General features: G+C 32.0%; 1 protein-coding gene across 1 annotated transcript in view; it reads left to right on the top strand.

The window, feature by feature from the left end:
• The window catches only part of LOC143042935 (uncharacterized), a 74541-nt gene that overhangs the window by 35803 nt on the left and 19206 nt on the right, over positions 1–19532 (top strand). The window contains exons 8-12 of the mRNA XM_076215440.1: positions 4618–4650; positions 6344–8770; positions 13426–13680; positions 15150–15665; positions 16375–16490. Coding sequence (XP_076071555.1) covers positions 4618–4650; positions 6344–8770; positions 13426–13680; positions 15150–15665; positions 16375–16490 — 3347 coding nt within the window. The remainder of the gene's footprint in view (positions 1–4617; positions 4651–6343; positions 8771–13425; positions 13681–15149; positions 15666–16374; positions 16491–19532) is intronic.

Here is a 19532-nt window from a genome sequence, read left to right as displayed (position 1 = left end):
CTCGAACAAAAAATAGTGCATTTGATGTCATAATTCACCTAAACTAACCGACAAATTTGCAGAAATGCAACTTTTGTTGAAAGAGAAATATATTAAAACCATTTTGAGCCAAATTTTACCTCTCGAGGAGTTTGCATTTAAAATTGAGGATTAATGCGCTCCATGGTATACTAATTTAAGATTTCCAGAAAACCAGGGGTTATTTTTAGTGGTACCTCCTTTCGGGAGCTCTCTTCTTTCTTATATGATTTTGAATGTATGTTGAAAATTGGCATGCAGAAAGGTGACACCTGTACAATTCAGGATATACCTAGTTTCTATGAAGTTAAACTTAAGGTAAAATATTTAGAAAGCTGTGAAAATTGCAAAATTTGGTTGAACAGATAGGGACTTTTAATTGGTGGTATGACACCTTTAAGCGAAATGCGATGAAACATCAAATTCAGAAAACAATTGATTTTTTTGGCCTTATCTGATCATTTGAAGTAAAAGTAGCCAAATTTCAATCGTTTTGGGGGCAAAATGTCACATATTGCAAATTTAGAGCCTACAACTTGAGTTTGTGCTATTTTTAGCTTTTCTCATCCTGACAATATGCTTAAATATTAAAAAATGTCCTAAATTGTTACAAATGCACAGAGAGTTGTTTCTGTAGTGTTAAACATTATAACATAGGTTATTTGCTACCCCTCAACAAATTTTGTCATGCAGATTTAATGAAATTATTTGATTTTTACCCCTTATATCAATGCGTCATACTATGTACTTGGCAGATAGCATAGCCTAATGTAAACACTGCAGAAACTCACAAAAATACCATTTATTATTTCAAATGGAATTTTTATATCTTAAATTTTATTAACTGATGTAAATAAAAACAGTTAAATGACCATGACTGCACTTTTGATCAATTTTTAGTACTTTACTGACACAAGATGAAAAAAAGGGGGGGTCAATATTCCTTGACACTTCAATACCTTGGATGTTTTACTAAATGCATTGCAAGAATTGTTGAAAGTCTTTTAAGTAGTAGAACAAGCAAGTAAAAATCAGCAAAAACTGATCTTGATATTGAAACTTTATGTTCCTGTAGCCCAAAATTAAATTTTTAAGTATTTTCTATCAAAGTCATACATTACAGTCAGTTTAAATTGAGCTGTGAAATTTTTAATATAAGTAGCATTATGCTCAGACATGCTGTTTTTAACTTCAAATTGACTAAGGATTAAGAATAAAGCAAAACAAAAGATTTCTAATCAATTTTTTTGTCTCTTTAGGTGTCATACCACCAATTACTCTCTCAAATTTAGTAATGAAAGTAGGCCTACTCGAACAAAAAATAGTGCATTTGATGTCATTATTCACCTAAACTAACCGACAAATTTGCAGAAATACAACTTTTGTTGAAAGAGAAATATATTAAAACCATTTTGAGCCAAATTTTACCTCTCTAGGAGTTTGCATTTAAAATTGAAGATTAATGCGCTCCATGGTATACTAATTTAAGATTTCCAGAAAACCAGGGGTTATTTTTAGTGGTACCTCCTTTCGGGAGCTCTCTTCTTTCTTATATGATTTTGAATGTATGTTGAAAATTGGCATGCAGAAAGGTGACACCTGTACACTTCAGGATATACGTAGTTTCTATGAAGTTAAACTTAAGGTAAAATATTTAGAAAGCTGTGAAAATTGCAAAATTTGGTTGAACAGATAGGGACTTTTAATTGGTGGTATGACACCTTTAAGCGAAATGCGATGAAACATCAAATTCAGAAAACAATTGATTTTTTTGGCCTTATCTGATCATTTGAAGTAAAAGTAGCCAAATTTCAATCGTTTTGGGGGCAAAATGTCACATATTGCAAATTTAGAGCCTACAACTTGAGTTTGTGCTATTTTTAGCTTTTCTCATCCTGACAATATGCTTAAATATTAAAAAATGTCCTAAATTGTTACAAATGCACAGAGAGTTGTTTCTGTAGTGTTAAACATTATAACATAGGTTATTTGCTACCCCCAAACAAATTTTGTCATGCAGATTTAATGAAATTATTTGATTTTTACCCCTTATATCAATGCGTCATACTATGTACTTGGCAGATAGCATAGCCTAATGTAAACACTGCAGAAACTCACAAAAATACCATTTATTATTCCAAATGGAATTTTTATATCTTAAATTTTATTAACTGATGTAAATAAAAACAGTTAAATGACCATGACTGCACTTTTGATCAATTTTTAGTACTTTACTGACACAAGATGAAAAAAAAGGGGGGGGTCAATATTCCTTGACACTTCAATACCGTGGATTTTTTACTAAATGCATTGCAAGAATTGTTGAAAGTCTTTTAAGTAGTAGAACAAGCAAGTAAAAATCAGCAAAAACTGATCTTGATATTGAAACTTTATGTTCCTGTAGCCCAAAATTAAATTTTTAAGTATTTTCTATCAAAGTCATACATTACAGTCAGTTTAAATTGAGCTGTGAAATTTTTAATATAAGTAGCATTATGCTCAGACATGCTGTTTTTAACTTCAAATTGACTAAGGATTAAGAATAAAGCAAAACAAAAGATTTCTAATCAATTTTTTTGTCTCTTTAGGTGTCATACCACCAATTACTCCCTCAAATTTAGTAATGAAAGTAGGCCTACTCGAACAAAAAATAGTGCATTTGATGTCATTATTCACCTAAACTAACCGACAAATTTGCAGAAATGCAACTTTTGTTGAAAGAGAAATATATTAAAACCATTTTGATCCAAATTTTACCTCTCTAGGAGTTTGCATTTAAAATTGAGGATTAATGCGCTCCATGGTGTACTAATTTAAGATTTCCAGAAAACCAGGGGTTATTTTTAGTGGTACCTCCTTTCGGGAGCTCTCTTCTTTCTTATATGATTTTGAATGTATGTTGAAAATTGGCATGCAGAAAGGTGACACCTGTACAAATCAGGATATACCTAGTTTCTATGAAGTTAAACTTAAGGTAAAATATTTAGAAAGCTGTGAAAATTGCAAAATTTGGTTGAACAGATAGGGACTTTTAATTGGTGGTATGACACCTTTAAGCGAAATGCGATGAAACATCAAATTCAGAAAACAATTAATTTTTTTGGCCTTATCTGATCATTTGAAGTAAAAGTAGCCAAATTTCAATCGTTTTGGGGGCAAAATGTCACATATTGCAAATTTAGAGCCTACAACTTGAGTTTGTGCTATTTTTAGCTTTTCTCATCCTGACAATATGCTTAAATATTAAAAAATGTCCTAAATTGTTACAAATGCACAGAGAGTTGTTTCTGTAGTGTTAAACATTATAGCATAGGTTATTTGCTACCCCCAAACAAATTTTGTCATGCAGATTTAATGAAATTATTTGATTTTTACCCCTTATATCAATGCGTCATACTATGTACTTGGCAGATAGCATAGCCTAATGTAAACACTGCAGAAACTCACAAAAATACCATTTATTATTCCAAATGGAATTTTTATATCTTAAATTTTATTAACTGATGTAAATAAAAACAGTTAAATGACCATGACTGCACTTTTGATCAATTTTTAGTACTTTACTGACACAAGATGAAAAAAAGGGGGGGTCAATATTCCTTGACACTTCAATACCTTGGATTTTTTACTAAATGCATTGCAAGAATTGTTGAAAGTCTTTTAAGTAGTAGAACAAGCAAGTAAAAATCAGCAAAAACTGATCTTGATATTGAAACTTTATGTTCCTGTAGCCCAAAATTAAATTTTTAAGTATTTTCTATCAAAGTCATACATTACAGTCAGTTTAAATTGAGCTGTGAAATTTTTAATATAAGTAGCATTATGCTCAGACATGCTGTTTTTAACTTCAAATTGACTAAGGATTAAGAATAAAGCAAAACAAAAGATTTCTAATCAATTTTTTTGTCTCTTTAGGTGTCATACCACCAATTACTCCCTCAAATTTAGTAATGAAAGTAGGCCTACTCGAACAAAAAATAGTGCATTTGATGTCATTATTCACCTAAACTAACCGACAAATTTGCAGAAATGCAACTTTTGTTGAAAGAGAAATATATTAAGACCATTTTGAGCCAAATTTTACCTGTCTAGGAGTTTGCATTTAAAATTGAAGATTAATGCGCTCCATGGTATACTAATTTGAGATTTCCAGAAAACCAGGGGTTATTTTAAGTGGTACCTCCTTTCTGGAGCTCTCTTCTTTCTTATATGATTTTGAATGTATGTTGAAAATTGGCATGCAGAAAGGTGACACCTGTACAATTCAGAATATACCTAGTTTCTATGAAGTTAAACTTAAGGTAAAATATTTAGAAAGCTGTGAAAATTGCAAAATTTGGTTGAACAGAAAGGGACTTTTAATTGGTGGTATGACACCTAAAGACAATCCGTAATAAAGGACAAGCATCGACTTTAAAATTAAAAGTCTGCAGTAAAATGTTTTTTTTTACGGGCATTGGTTTTGACTCGGACAAAAACCAGGACTTGCAGGATAGGCTTCTTAAATGGAAATCACATTCATTTCAGCCATTTCATGCTACTCCTACGGAAGCCATTTATTATATTTCGCATTAACACAATGTATTTCTTTAATTTTAGTCATATTGGTGGTGATGTACGTGATATATGATAGTGAGTATGATAACATAGTTTTTATTTTCTGTTATAAGGCAAGGCATTCATATTTGTGCTAGAGTTTCTCGCAGCATTGAAAACCAATTGGCGGACTTCGGCTGTTTTTTGCTCTTTAGTCGGGTTGTTGTCTCTTTGACACATTCCCCATTTCCATTCTCAATACTATCTAGACTTGCATTGTCAGTTTAAGGTTCTGGGTGGATAAGGGAATATCGGTACCTATACTTTTTAATTACAACCGAAACTTATATAAAAACAGAAAACAAATAAGAATTACAGAGCAAATCTTTGATACATGTCTTGTGCTTGTTGTAAGGTTTTCCATTTCGTATAGCACACCGTGGATTGTCTGGATTTATGAAAAGAAAGACTGAACGTATGTTCTGTTTAATATGAATTATCTTACTTTTTTATATCTGTCAAAAAACAAATTATTTGCCAAAACGTTCAAGTGCATTGTATCTCATTTCACTGTTTATATTTAAGTTGTATTTTATATCTTGAAAAGTTTAGTATAACACCCAACAGATTTATCATAAGATGTACTTAAACCCACTGCTGTTGGACGAGTAATTAGAAATACCAGCAAGCAAAGTGTAATTAAAAAAAATAGAACTCGATTACCAACTCTCTTATCTAAATAAAACAAAAACTTTACTATCACTTAAGCTGTTTTATCAAAATTCTGAAAAGCGGATTCTAAGTTTATGCTCTAATTTTTAAAACATAATTGTCTTCTCGAGTCGTGATTGTAAAATAAGATTTTTTACCGTAATATTCAGAACAATTTTTTTTTAGCCTCTTTTTTCTGCTGGCAAAACAAATCAAAAAGGAATATCATACCCTATTACCTTTGTTTTTATTAGCGTGGTGGTTCTACCTCAGGCATACATTACCTTAGCTGTATTTGTCAACACTTTTAGGAATTTTGGTCCTCAAAGCTCTTCAACTTCGTACTTGATTTGGACTTTTTAACTTTTTTGAATTCGAGCGTCACTGATGAGTCTTTTGTAGACGAAACGTGCGTCTGGCGTATATACAAATTTTAGTCCTGGTATCTACGATGAGTTTATCTATATAAAATAAGGATATTTGGTAATTTGGCTGGTGGGAACCCAACACAAAGTCTTAATTTACAATTCACACGGAGCACAGACATTCAAAGGGTATAGTACGTTCAATTAAGGTGTGATTAAGCAAGATTGTGAGCTGTTTTTTTTTAATAATCATACACCTACATGCAAAAACATTTGGGTTATTTCAAAAACGTTATGCAAAGTTTTCTGTTATTACATTTATTTCACTTATTTTATATATCAAAGTGAGGATATTACAAGCTTTTACACTTTTTCTTTTAAAAAATAAACACTTGTATAACGATGTTATTTTATTACTTTACTGTCAAATATACCTTTATTAAACAATAGTTCACGACCAATGGCTGCATAAGTAGTCTTTTCACGGAGATTGATTTGCCCTTCAAAATCAATAATTGTCATTAAACGCATGAAACCAACCATCTAAGGTACGGAATTTATCAGAGTAGTAACTTTTGTAACATAAAACATTGCCAGCTTAAAATGCATCATCCTAAATGATTATAATGAAAGATTTATTTGGTAGGTAAAACATACTGAACGCCTATTGTATTAACAAAAATGACACTAATCATCTTAAATGTTTTTTGTAGGAATTAGCGAAGACCGTAGAGATTTGATAGATGATAACGGGAAAATAATTGAATCAGACCACAGTCATGCACATAACATAAATATTGAGAATCAGTCAAGTGAAGCTTGTTCTACACCAAATGATAACTCGTCGTTGTCAGAATCTGATATAACTGTTATTCGTGAATATAATACTATTGAAAATAACAGTTTAATTGGTGCTTGTCAAAATGGAGATTTATCCAAAGTTATCAGTCTTATTAAGAGAGGGGTTGACATTAACATTACCGACAGTGATGGAGACACGCCATTGTCATTGTCCTGTATGCATGGTCACATTGATATAGTAAACTTACTGATAGATAAAGGTTGTGATATACATAAACCTAACATTGAAGGAAAGACACCTTTAATGAATGCTTGTTATCAAGGACATCTACCGATAGTAGCACGTCTTATTGAGAGAGAGGCTGACATTAACATTACCGACAATGATGGAGACACGGCATTGTCATTGTCCTGTTTCAATGGTAACATTGATATAGTAAACTTACTGATAGATAAAGGTTGTGATATACATAAACGTAACATTGCAGGAAAGACACCTTTAATGAATGCTTGTCTTCACGGACATCTACCGATAGTAGCACGTCTTATTGAGAGAGAGGCTGACATTAACATTACCGACAATGATGGAGACACGGCATTGTCATTGTCCTGTTATAATGGTCACATTGATATAGTAAACTTACTGATAGATAAAGGTTGTGATATACATAAACCTAACATTGCAGGAAAGACACCTTTAATGTATGCTTGTCTTCACGGACATCTACCGATAGTATCTCGTCTTATTGAGAGAGAGGCTGACATTAATACTACCGACAATGATGGAGACACGGCATTGTCATTGTCCTGTTTCAATGGTAACATTGATATAGTAAACTTACTGATAGATAAAGGTTGTGATATACATAAACCTAACATTGAAGGAAAGACACCTTTAATGAATGCTTGTTATCAAGGACATCTACCAATAGTAGCCCGTCTTATTGAGAGAGGAGCTGACATTAACACTACCGACAAGAACGGAAACACGACATTGTCATTGGCCTGTTATAATGGTAACATTGATATAGTAAACTTACTGATAGATAAAGGTTGTGATATACATAAACCTAACATTGAAGGAAAGACACCTTTAATGAATGCTTGTTATCAAGGACATCTACCGATAGTAGCACGTCTTATTGAGAGAGAGGCTGACATTAACATTACCGACAATGATGGAGACACGGCATTGTCATTGTCCTGTTTCAATGGTAACATTGATATAGTAAACTTACTGATAGATCAAGGTTGTGATATACATAAACCTAACATTGCAGGAAAGACACCTTTAATGAATGCTTGTCTTCACGGACATCTACCGATAGTAGCACGTCTTATTGAGAGAGAGGCTGACATTAACATTACCGACAATGATGGAGACACGGCATTGTCATTGTCCTATTATAATGGTCACATTGATATAGTAAACTTACTGATAGATAAAGGTTGTGATATACATAAACCTAACATTGAAGGAAAGACACCTTTAATGAATGCTTGTCTTCACGGACATCTACCGATAGTAGCACTTCTTATTGAGAGAGGGGCTGACATTAACACTACCGACAATGATGGAGACACGGCATTGTCATTGTCCTGTTTCAATGGTCACATTGATATAGTAAACTTACTGATAGATAAAGGTTGTGATATACATAAACCTAACATTGCAGGAAAGACACCTTTAATGTATGCTTGTTATCTAGGACATCTACCGATAGTAGCACGTCTTATTGAGAGAGGGGCTGACATTAACACTACCGACAATGATGGAGACATGGCATTGTCATTGTCCTGTTTCAATGGTCACATTGATATAGTAAACTTACTGATAGATAAAGGTTGGGATATACATAAACCTAACATTGCAGGAAAGACACCTTTAATGAATGCTTGTCTTCACGGACATCTACCGATAGTATCTCGTCTTATTGAGAGAGAGGCTGACATTAACACTACCGACAATGATGGAGACACGGCATTGTCATTGTCCTGTTTCAATGGTCACATTGATATAGTAAACTTACTGATAGATAAAGGTTGTGATATACATAAACCTAACAATAACGGAACAAATCCTGTAATGAATGCTTGTTATCGAGGACATCTACCGATAGTATCTCGTCTTATTGAGAGAGGTGCTGACATTAACACTGCCGACAAGAACGGAAACACGCCATTTTCATGGGCCTCTGAAAATGGCAAAATTGATGTAGTAAACCTACTGATAGATAAAGGTTATGATATAAATAAAGCTGACAATGTTGGAAAACCACCACTTGAGAAAGGTGAAGGAACTTATATACAAACACAAGTACAAGAACAGAATATGGCAGGTAAGTGGCTTAGATTTGCTTTATTAATTGTGAACTATTTTGAAATCAGAATTCGAAATTTATTCAGTCCCTTTTGTTATTATTATAATTGTGTGTGCATTTAGTATACTGGTAATATAATTTGCAAATTTAGAAAAATATATATAGAAGCAATTGATTTGTTTCAAATTGAATGAAATCCTCCTAATTTATGATCTTATAATACCAGATTGTTTTCCAGAGTAGAATCTTTAACTTGAAATACTTATTCATACTACAAATTAAATCTTGTTGAAACTCTGCTTTCTGGCTTATTGAACTTTACGTATTTTATAAAATTTATTATCAGTGTCTAAATTGCGGTAAAAACTAATTCTATTCAAAAACAAAATTCCAAAATTGTAGAAATATCTTTTTGTTTTTGAAATTATTTACCTTTCAGTATTGGAAAAATTAAGTTTAACAAACATATTAATTCCCCGAGGGTATCACCAGCCCAGAAGTCAGCACTTTTGTACTTTTGTGCTGACATGAATTATCATTGATATGGTCATATTTATAAATTAACTGTTTACAAAACTTTTTATTTGTTTTATTACTAAGGCTTTTCTATCTCAAGAATCGATTACCTTTGCAGTATTTGGCAAATCTTTTTGGAATTTTGGTCCTCAATGCTCTTTAACTTCGTACTTTATTCGGCCTTTTAAACTTTTTTGGGTTCGTCAGTCACTGATGAGTCTTTTGTAGACGAAACGCACGTCTGGCATAAATCCAAAACTTAATCCTGGTATCTATGATGAGTTTATATATGTGAACTTCCTTTTTTGAAATGACTGGCATTATTTATCAATTATTCATGAAAGAGATTTGATAGAATAATAACGTTTTAATATTTCAACAAAAAGAGGGACGAAAGATATCAAAGGGACAGTCAAACTCATAAATCAAAAATAAACTGACAACGCTATGGCTAAAAATGAAAAATACAAACAGACAAACAATAGTACACATGACACAACATATAAAACTAAAGAATAAACAATACGAACCACACAAAAAATAGGGGTGATCTCAGGTGCTCCGGAAGGGTAAGCAGATCCTGCTCCAGATGTGGCACCCGTTGTGTTCAAGCTTCACACTTACGTACTTTACACAAGTTTATTATTAGATAATTTTCAAAAACAATTTTTATAGTTTCAGCATTTTCAAAATCAAAGGACAGAATAAAAAAGGCCTCAAGATAAAATGATAGTTAACCCCCTACCCCCCACCCCCAAAATATCATCATGTAGGCAAACAAGAAAACAAAAAGCTTAATCGAAATTAGTCCCAGCATCTCATCCTCTTAACATCAAAAGGTTACTTCCTTAGTAAATACACTGACATTCTTAAAATTAAACGGAGTTGAAGTAAGAACAGGAATTACAAAATAGCACATAAATATATATATAAAAAAAAGACCTTATGTTAGGTTTTGGCACTTGAAAGTCCACATTTTTTTCTGTTGCCTTGTATCCACCTTCAAGAGACAGATGGAACTTAGCAACTTTACTATTTAATATAAGTAGGTATGGTCGGCGTTCTATTGAACTGACGAAGGAGATTTTAGCTACCCTAAACCTAAATATGTCTACATGGTCGGTCTTTAGACGGCTTTGGTGTATTAATATTTATATTTTTAAACAAAAGAAAAATACTTCAGTTTTATTACATGAAACACCAATTAAAAACAACACTGTAGGACGCATTGGTGAACGATGAATAGTAATAAAATATTTAATGTCAAAGTTTAAGAGAATGCCGCCATTTGGAGAGAAAAATCATAATGCTAAATGTTATTTTGCGGAAATGATTATGAACAAAAAAGTTACAGCCAAAATATGAGTCATCTGATACAGAAAGAAAAGTCTAAAGTCAAATTGAGGAACATTTATTTGTATAATTTAGCGAAATAAAAAGAGTTATATGTAATTTCTATAGTTAATACTATGATCATGGTAAAGGGTATCTTCGCTAGCCAAGGGTTACGATCCACTCCTGTTCTCTTCCCCCTTGGCGGATTGAGATAAAATTTCGGAGACACAAGGTAAGAATTTTTATTGGTTGCAGTCGAAATTTGCTGCTTTCAACCAAAAAGCGCCTATAACATGATCACGAGTAAATGTAGAAAGTGTTTGTAAACGATTGCCACGGGTTTCTTGTGCAAACAGTCTTTACATCGCTAAACATAAGACTACATTTAATGACAACTTGAATGTCTTTAATCAAAATAAAAAGTTCCTGTGTAAGTTCCTTGACAAATGCATGTTTGTTGACGTATATCTTCATTTCCGGCTTTACCAAGTGTGTAGAATCTAGACGCTTCCGTGTTTTACCTCTAAATTGAAGAGTTCAAGTGCTACCATTGGCCAGGAATAATGTATTCTGAATGGGCGTGACTTAAATTTCCGATAGATGACTCAATATTGTTATCAAATATGTTGGCCTAATCTGCCAAGGGTGAAGATAACGGGAGTGGATCGTAACCATCGGCTAGCGAAGATGGGTAAAGGGGCGTGTGTAATTATCTTAAAATCGACGTGACGTGATTCGGGGTTTACAATCTACGGCATTTGATACCCTTGTTCGCCTTTGATAACTTTCACATCACCTTCGTTTTCGACTTTTTTTCCTCCCGCGACTGCTGTCTTTTTCAATGTAATTGCCTTTCCCATACATTTCTTGGAAGAGAAATAGGAACACTTCCAACCCGTCTGCCTATTCTTTGATCCATCCGTTCGTAACACGATTGTTGATACTCTTAAATTCGCATCATGCAAGGGATATTCTATACGTCATATTTATCACACCGCGAGATGCTCTATTTTCACTTGCAGCAATGAATTTTCTTATGTAAACGATTTATTATGTAGACGAAACGCGCGTCTGGCGTACTAAATTATAATCCTGGTACCTTTGATAACTACTTATTCAATTGTTTATTCGTGATAAATTATTTTCAATGACACACATATGACAGAAATCATTCATTTTAACATTTTAAAGTTCATTGAGTCCGACAACAAATCATGTTTGGTAATCCTACAAATATTACCTAATGGCAAATACCCTTTATGGCAAACAAATAATTACCCCGAACGAACTGATAGTCAAATAATTGGGGTATTTTAGTAAGTCTTAATATAAGAAAAACTTTACAACTTGAAAATATGATAATGTGCTATTCCACACTCATCAACCTTATTCTTTCAGTAGAAATCGTTCCAAAAAACTCATATTCCCATAAGCTCTTTGAAAGCGGCACACTATGTTGACGAATAGGTTGGAAGAAAAACTCTTTTTTCTGTGAAAATTGAAAACATTGTTAACTGTATATTGTACAGAAATAGATCATGCCATTAGGCGGGGACATTTGGTCCCAAATCTGGTATTTTTCGAAAAAATCCTCGGTAAGATGATATATCTGGTAAATTACACCGAATATATTTTGATTGAAACTCTATGTACATACAGGTAAAGGAAATCTTTTTCTTTTTTGTTCACTAATAAGCTGAGGAGAGTTGTCTCATTTGCAGACATACCACATCTTCATTTTTTTATATGTAATAAATAGACATGCTCATGCATACCTTTGATGATAAGTATTTTCCCTATAGTACCGAGAGAATTATACATGTGCTTATACTCTGTCTTTATGTTACATATGTGTGTAAAAGTAGTTGTGGTTCGATCAATATTTTGACGGAAAGAGTCTCGCGATGGTATTCAAAATTAGAAATACCACAACAAGAGGGGAATTTATACATATACCTTTTTGTTTGTTTAAATTTAAGTAAAATCTCCCTCTTTTAAGGAAAACGCTAATTTAAAATAGATTTAAAATAAATGGTGAAAAGAAAACAAATATATTTTACGTATGTCAAAAAATACCAGTTGTGTTCAATATACAAGCTTAATAGCCAAAGAGAGATAGCAATAATCATTTATGTGAAATGTTATGGTAAATTACGTTAACGTTTATCAAATAAGACTTGTTATGGTTGGCAAAAAAACACATTTTTCAACACCTAGTTGTGTGCTGTGAACCCTTGTTTTGTAAAACTCCTTGAGAACATATTTCTATTTCGTCTGCGACAAGTTGAAGAATACGTGATATAAGGATAACTAGCTGGCAGCGGAGGCAAAGGCGTAGACTATTTGTATATACCTCTATATTTCAAAAGGCAGAAGTCCTAATTGCAACGCTCTTTGTATGCAAATACCTTATTTTACGAAAATTCACCTATGCATTATTACGGTGACCTATAGTTGGTAATTTATGTGTCATTGTGGTCTCTTGTAGAGAGTCGTCTCATTGGCAATCATATCATATCTTCTTTTTTATATTATACATAAAAAATAAGTGATAATTCTCAATTTGCCGTTTTAGTAAATCTTTGTTTACTTCCCGTTACTTCGATATCATTTCCTACATAAAAAAAAAAACTTAGTTTATCTTTTGTAAACAATAAGAATTGTTGTTGCATTTTTTTCAATCATCGCAAATTCCAGTAATTTTTGTAAATATAAATATTTGAGTAATTCACAATTAAATCTCTACTCGATTTTAAGAAGAATTTTGATATTTTTAATATACACAACATTAACACTTATAATGAATCTCACATTCATTTTAGAAAATCCTGAGTATTTACTACCTTTTGCTGGTAGTTCTGAGGATTTTAACAAACTGCTATCTACTGGAACATATGAATCGTTTGAAAATAGAGTTTTCCTTTGTGGAAGTTGCGCATGCGGAAAGTCCACTCTAGCAAGTGTTCTTATTGGCAGTACAATTCCACTTACTTGGAAATCAACAGATGGATTAGTCATACACTTTGGACGTAACGGTATTAACTTGGAAACTCATGAGATGGTTCCTTTAACAGGAGGTAATGTAGTCTTAAAAATGATAAAGATTAAATCTGTTTAATATGAATAGCATATTCGTATACTTAATGAATGGTTATTATTTATTTTCGAATTTATTGAACCATAAAATTATTTATTGACTCTTTACACTGCAAAATCCGCGAAGGATATTATGTAAAATGCGAAGAGTCAAAAACTAATTTTATGGTTCAATAAATTCAAAATAAATTATTTTTATTCATTATCAATAAATTTCTATCAACAATAAGGCGCAAACACTTTTTATATTGTTTATAGTAACAATAGCAACGTACACACATGTTGGCGTATGAATACATGACGTCAGAGTGGGCGAGTCGCCATAAAAATTGACATTGAAAATAGAAGAAATACTTTTAACCAACCAGGAGAGAGTAAAAACACCAAATCTATTTATTAGTTATTGTTTAGAAGGAGTTGCACATACATGAACAATCGTATAAACAAACGATTTATGGATGAATTCCGGATATGAAATAGAAAACCCCACACCCGGCAATTGCAATGTCCAAGCGTTAATTAGGGACTTTCGGTTTATAGTTGTCCTCGGAAATCAATATTTTTGTGATATAAAATCGCAAAGACGGACGGACTTCGTAATTAACATAAAACTGCGCTCTAGATAGCAAAGGCGTATAATATCTATTGACTCAATCTATTTCACAAAATTGGTGAGCATCTGATTCGATAGTCGTGATGGAAAGGTTTCGCCGGTTTTCCGATAAAATTTGAATAAACAAATTTTTTGTTTCAAAACTGCTGCTTTCTGACTTATAAATTCATCTTTATAATACTCCTTTATAAACGTTTTTATCATTTATTTTTGTAATTAAGTGAACATTTTTGCATTGGAGGTTATTTTTTTTGTCAAGCATGTGTAGATTCAATAACTGCCACAAGTGTGTTAGGTTATTTTTCCACTCGAGACCGTAAAATTTATAATATTTTAAGCGCGAGGCTTGTCGAGCTTTTTAAAGAAAATTATAAATTTAACTGTGGAGAGTGGAGAAATATCGTAATATACCAGTAATAGTGATGGAATCTGTTTCGTAAATGATTTGTATCCTTGTCTTTCAAATATTTTTAGAAAGTCCTTTATATGTGACGTCATCATGCATGGTCGCCTTTTTTTATGACGTCACAATAGGAAATTCAGAAAAAATCAAAAATAAAGGTCAAAATTAGATTAAGAACAATCATTTGCTGCGAACAGATACTTCACTAGTGATGGATTTATTTTGTTCTCCCGACGCTAAGGAAATGTGAAAATAGCACAAGCATAAGAGAAAAGTGTTTCGTACTTCAGTGATCAATTATCTATATCCGATCATCGTGTGTAAATATTGTTTTTCTTTGCTATTTCTACATTTTTTTTTCACAAATAAATATTCTAAATCTGTATCAACGTTTGTTCATAAAATAATAATGAAAAAAAAGATCTTTGTTGTAGGCGTAAGAGATCAAAATGTGTTGACAAAGGTGGTAATCGGTAAGCCGAATCGTGAGACAGTCATACGTCAAAGTGTTGATACCAACCGGGACAGGCACATTGCGCCATCATCTACTGACTTTCCTAAGTCAAATCAACAGACGATAAAGAAAGACACAGATTGTAGTTTCACAGTTTCTCATTCATCCGATGTTTTTGTCCAGAAATTTAAAGATTTACCGGTTAAAAGTACATTGACATCCGACAACGAAAAACCTGCATCAGTGAGTCTTCCTAAGATAAACAAAATCGAAGCTTACGCTGTACGTGAAGACATTTTGAAAGAAATTAAGAGTGGTCAATACAAAATCAAGATTGCTCCTTCTGATTTAGTCGACTTTGGTGGTCAACGATCGTATGATATGACTCATCAGCTATTTGTTCAGCACGGAGGTACATTTGTCGTGATGTTTGATGGTAGTAAGGATTTTCATGAACCTCTGAAGGAATATCCTACTGGAGATATTTCTAATGAAAGTATGTTAAACATTTAAAAATGTATGACTATAAAAAAATATACATTTCGTTTCTACCCAAATGGACAATCATTGAACACAATACATAATTGTCATTACGGGGCCTTTATAGCTGACTATGCGGTATGTACTTTGCCCATCGTCGAATACTGTATGGTGACCTATAGTTGTTATTTACTGTGTCATTTGGTCTCTTGTTGATAGTTGTCTCATGCAAGTTTTATTGTAGGTCCGCTTTTGTGTATAAAGAATACAGCTTTAATAAAATATCATTTTGATGATGCCTTAAACTAAAACGACTATACATCCGAGGCAAAATGACGTATGTACACATTAAGGTCAAGTTAAAGGCTTCCATTATAAGTGAAACCCACCAATATAGTTAGCATCAAGTTTCAGCGACACAAACAATAAAAACATTATTGAACGATAGTTTAACTTTTATTTTTGTAAATCGTACAATCTGTTTTTAAAAAGTTTAATGACAAAAATAATGAATTCCGTGGAAAATTTAAAACGTAAAGTCCTTGATAAAATGGCTAAATCGAAAATGGAAACACATCAAACGAATTGACAACAACTGTCATATTCCTGACTTAAGTGTCTCAATATTAGGGATTTATTGATTTATTTAAAGATGATGTTTTTGTTTGAAGAAAGAAATTATATGTAGACAGGATATGAATTTTATATTCTTATTTTTCTTCTAGCTATTGTAAAGCATTGGGTCAATTCAATACTAACTTATTGTGTTGATGAGAGTGATGTTGATGATCCTATGCCTATGATCGTGTTCGCTGCAACGCACAGCGACCTTATTTCTCAGGTAAGTATCGATTTATTTACATGTAGTATCAACTAGTTGATATCGAAAATACGTATGTTGGCGAAATATAACAAGACACAGATAAACACGTTTGTTTTCATTCTAAAACCTCAATCTCAACACAGTGTAGAATCGGTTGTAATATATACTAGTATAATTATTTTCTATTTGAAAAGTAAACCTAGATTTGTAAATGCTGATGATCCCATTTTTATTTGGTACATTAAATGGCGTTCCAGTGTTCTAAACAGTGTTCGACTCGATATTTATTGATTAAACTTAGGGGATATTTAAATAATGTTTAACTAGTTCTATTTCAACAAATTACATCACCAAAAAAAATAAAGAGTGTTTTTCTTTAATTTTAATTTGGTGTTGCAATACTGTATTTCATGTGTATATATCAACAGTATTAAGTTTTTCTATTGATAAGTCATATTATGTTTCCGAGCAGAGAACAAAAACTGTTGCTGTCTTTAGTATTTTTGAAAATGAATTTTATAAAAGAGAAGATACATATAAATCAAGATGTCCAATGTTATTGTCAATTAAAAAGAATCTCTGTATATGACAATTATACATCCTTTATATTATTTTTTATAAGTTAATAATGTAGATCAGCTGTTTATTTCCCGGGATAATCAGTGGAGTGTAACAGGGTAAATCAAGAGAAGCTTGGACTCTTGGTGTAATTTTTAACAAGCAGGATTTGATGAATAAATATTATTGTGTTGTTAAAAAAAAGATTGGGACAAATCTAAACTCACCTTGTGCGTACGCTCGTCCGTTTTTTCACTGAATGCATACTTCTGTAACACGTTCGTGCTTCTGAACAGATTTCCTATTTAGTTGTAATGTGTAAAAACTGTTTTGGTCCGCTAGACCTTAAACTTTTCTATCTGTTCAATGATCTTTAATTATTTGTCGCATTTTTCAATTATGTTAAACTACAACTGAACAGAATGATCTTGAAATCAAATGACATTTTGCATTGATAAGAGTCATATGTGGGTACATTTTGTATCCGATAGTCACCTTTTCTTGTTTTTAAATTCTATGAATTGTGATCAAAGATATGGTTCATTTTTCACTCTATTTATTATACAACTGATAAAGCCTATTTAATGATGATATTATTGTTTTGGTAAAATGACTGTGTAAACCCTATTAATAGCAACGTTGTGAAAAAAAAACAATATTTGGATGCCGTGTTATATTCCGCTGTAAATGTATCATATACTCTCAACAAAGTTTGCTGATACATTCGTCATTATAATTGATGTTTAATAAATATTCCAAAATGACGTGCTTCTTTAGCTTTGTAATCAACACCGTGATAAAATTCTCGATATATCTACACTTAGCGCAGAGACTGAGAGATATACATAATACTGGATGTTACAATATACCTCCCACGTAAATCAACATGTATTGGAACCTATTTACAAACGCTTTGCTGTTTTTATCATTTTAAAAATAAAAAAACTACAAAAAAAAATTTGTTTATTCTTATTTGGAATCAACAACATCAAAATAAAATAAAATTCCGCGAAACTCATATTTAATTTTTCTGGCGCATTTAAGGGCATATCCAACAGTTTATTTCTGACGGTGAGATTTTTTTCCCTTTCAGATATTTTATTCTTCAATTGACAGAGAATCAAATTTTGCCAAAATAATATATGTTGTCGATTTTGTTTTAGCAAAAAATGCTGCTGAAAATTGAACATTTTTGCAATTTTGGAGTAAAAAACGTTTTTATTTTAAAACTTAAATAATTGGGCTCAAATTGAAGCAAAATAATTCAAGATAGTCAGGAAAATCTAACTTTACCATTTAAAGCATTAATTCTTACTCAAATAAAGCCAAAAACATTATGGTGGACCCAAACAACGGCAAGAAATGAACATTTGAAATGCACATTTTTGATTTTGTTTTAAATATTTCTAACGGTGTCGATTTGACCAAAGTAAGATATGTTATTCTTTGAAAAAAATGGAAAGTTATAACGTTTTGAAAAATATTTGTCACCATACTCGGTTTTGAGAAAAATTGAGAAATATAGTATTGTTTACTCAATTTCTCCCGTAAGCCTCACAAATTGCGCCAAAATTTCAGACGTTTCCGAAAATAACGTTATATTTCCCCACTTATTTTTCAAAAGCAGTGCGACGGTGTGGCAGACAAATGTTTTACACTGTGACTTTGTTGGGGCTCGATAGCACTCATAACTCATCTTCTTAATATTTATAATGAACCAGTATCTGGACGAGAAAACAATTCAGTTAGTTTTACTCAAATAAAGCCAAAAACAAACCATTAAAATAGTCCCTCTGTTATCTTTCATCCCTCTTTTAAAACAAAAGTATTACACGTTAGAAATCCGTTTCTGTGTCTCGTTCTATAGTACAAAGCAGGGTTAATCTGCAGGTGGAAGATGGGTCCGCTGCTGTATGCCCTGAGGTAATCAGTGCCCTCAGGTAATCGTGGTAATAGTGCCCATATGCGTAGTAATAACATGATTTAAAAAAAGAATAAACTAAAAATACATTATTCTACTTTCTATTTAGACTAACAATGCACAATACTGGGTTAATCTTCAGATTATATTTCCATTTGATGTTTTTGATCTGAATATTCATTTAGTATATGCCATTTGACTTCAGTCATCCATAATCATTGTTTATTTTACCGTTACTTTACAATGAAGCGTTTTGCTTATACTGATTTATGGGTCATTTTCAAAAAATGTGGATATTTCAGTTGTGAAATAACATTACAAAAAAATATTCAATTTTCGACTTAAATATATGAAATTGAATAGTTTAACAACAATACACCCTGAAATAAAAATATGCAATCTTAATTAAATGCTACTACAAAAATATATTAAAAAATAACATAGAAACGAGTATGGGACATATGTCAACTACATAACGGATTTAGTTTCGGTCCCCTTTTTTTTTTAATAATATTTACATTTTGCTTGATATATATTTCCATAAAAATCATCACACTTTTTTCAAAACAGTTAAAATAACA

The sequence above is a fragment of the Mytilus galloprovincialis genome, chromosome 8 (assembly GCF_965363235.1).
Source record: "Mytilus galloprovincialis chromosome 8, xbMytGall1.hap1.1, whole genome shotgun sequence".
Taxonomy (NCBI): Eukaryota; Metazoa; Mollusca; class Bivalvia; order Mytilida; family Mytilidae; genus Mytilus; species Mytilus galloprovincialis.
Note: the sequence above shows the minus strand (reverse complement) of the source record. Positions and strands in the feature narration are given on the sequence as shown.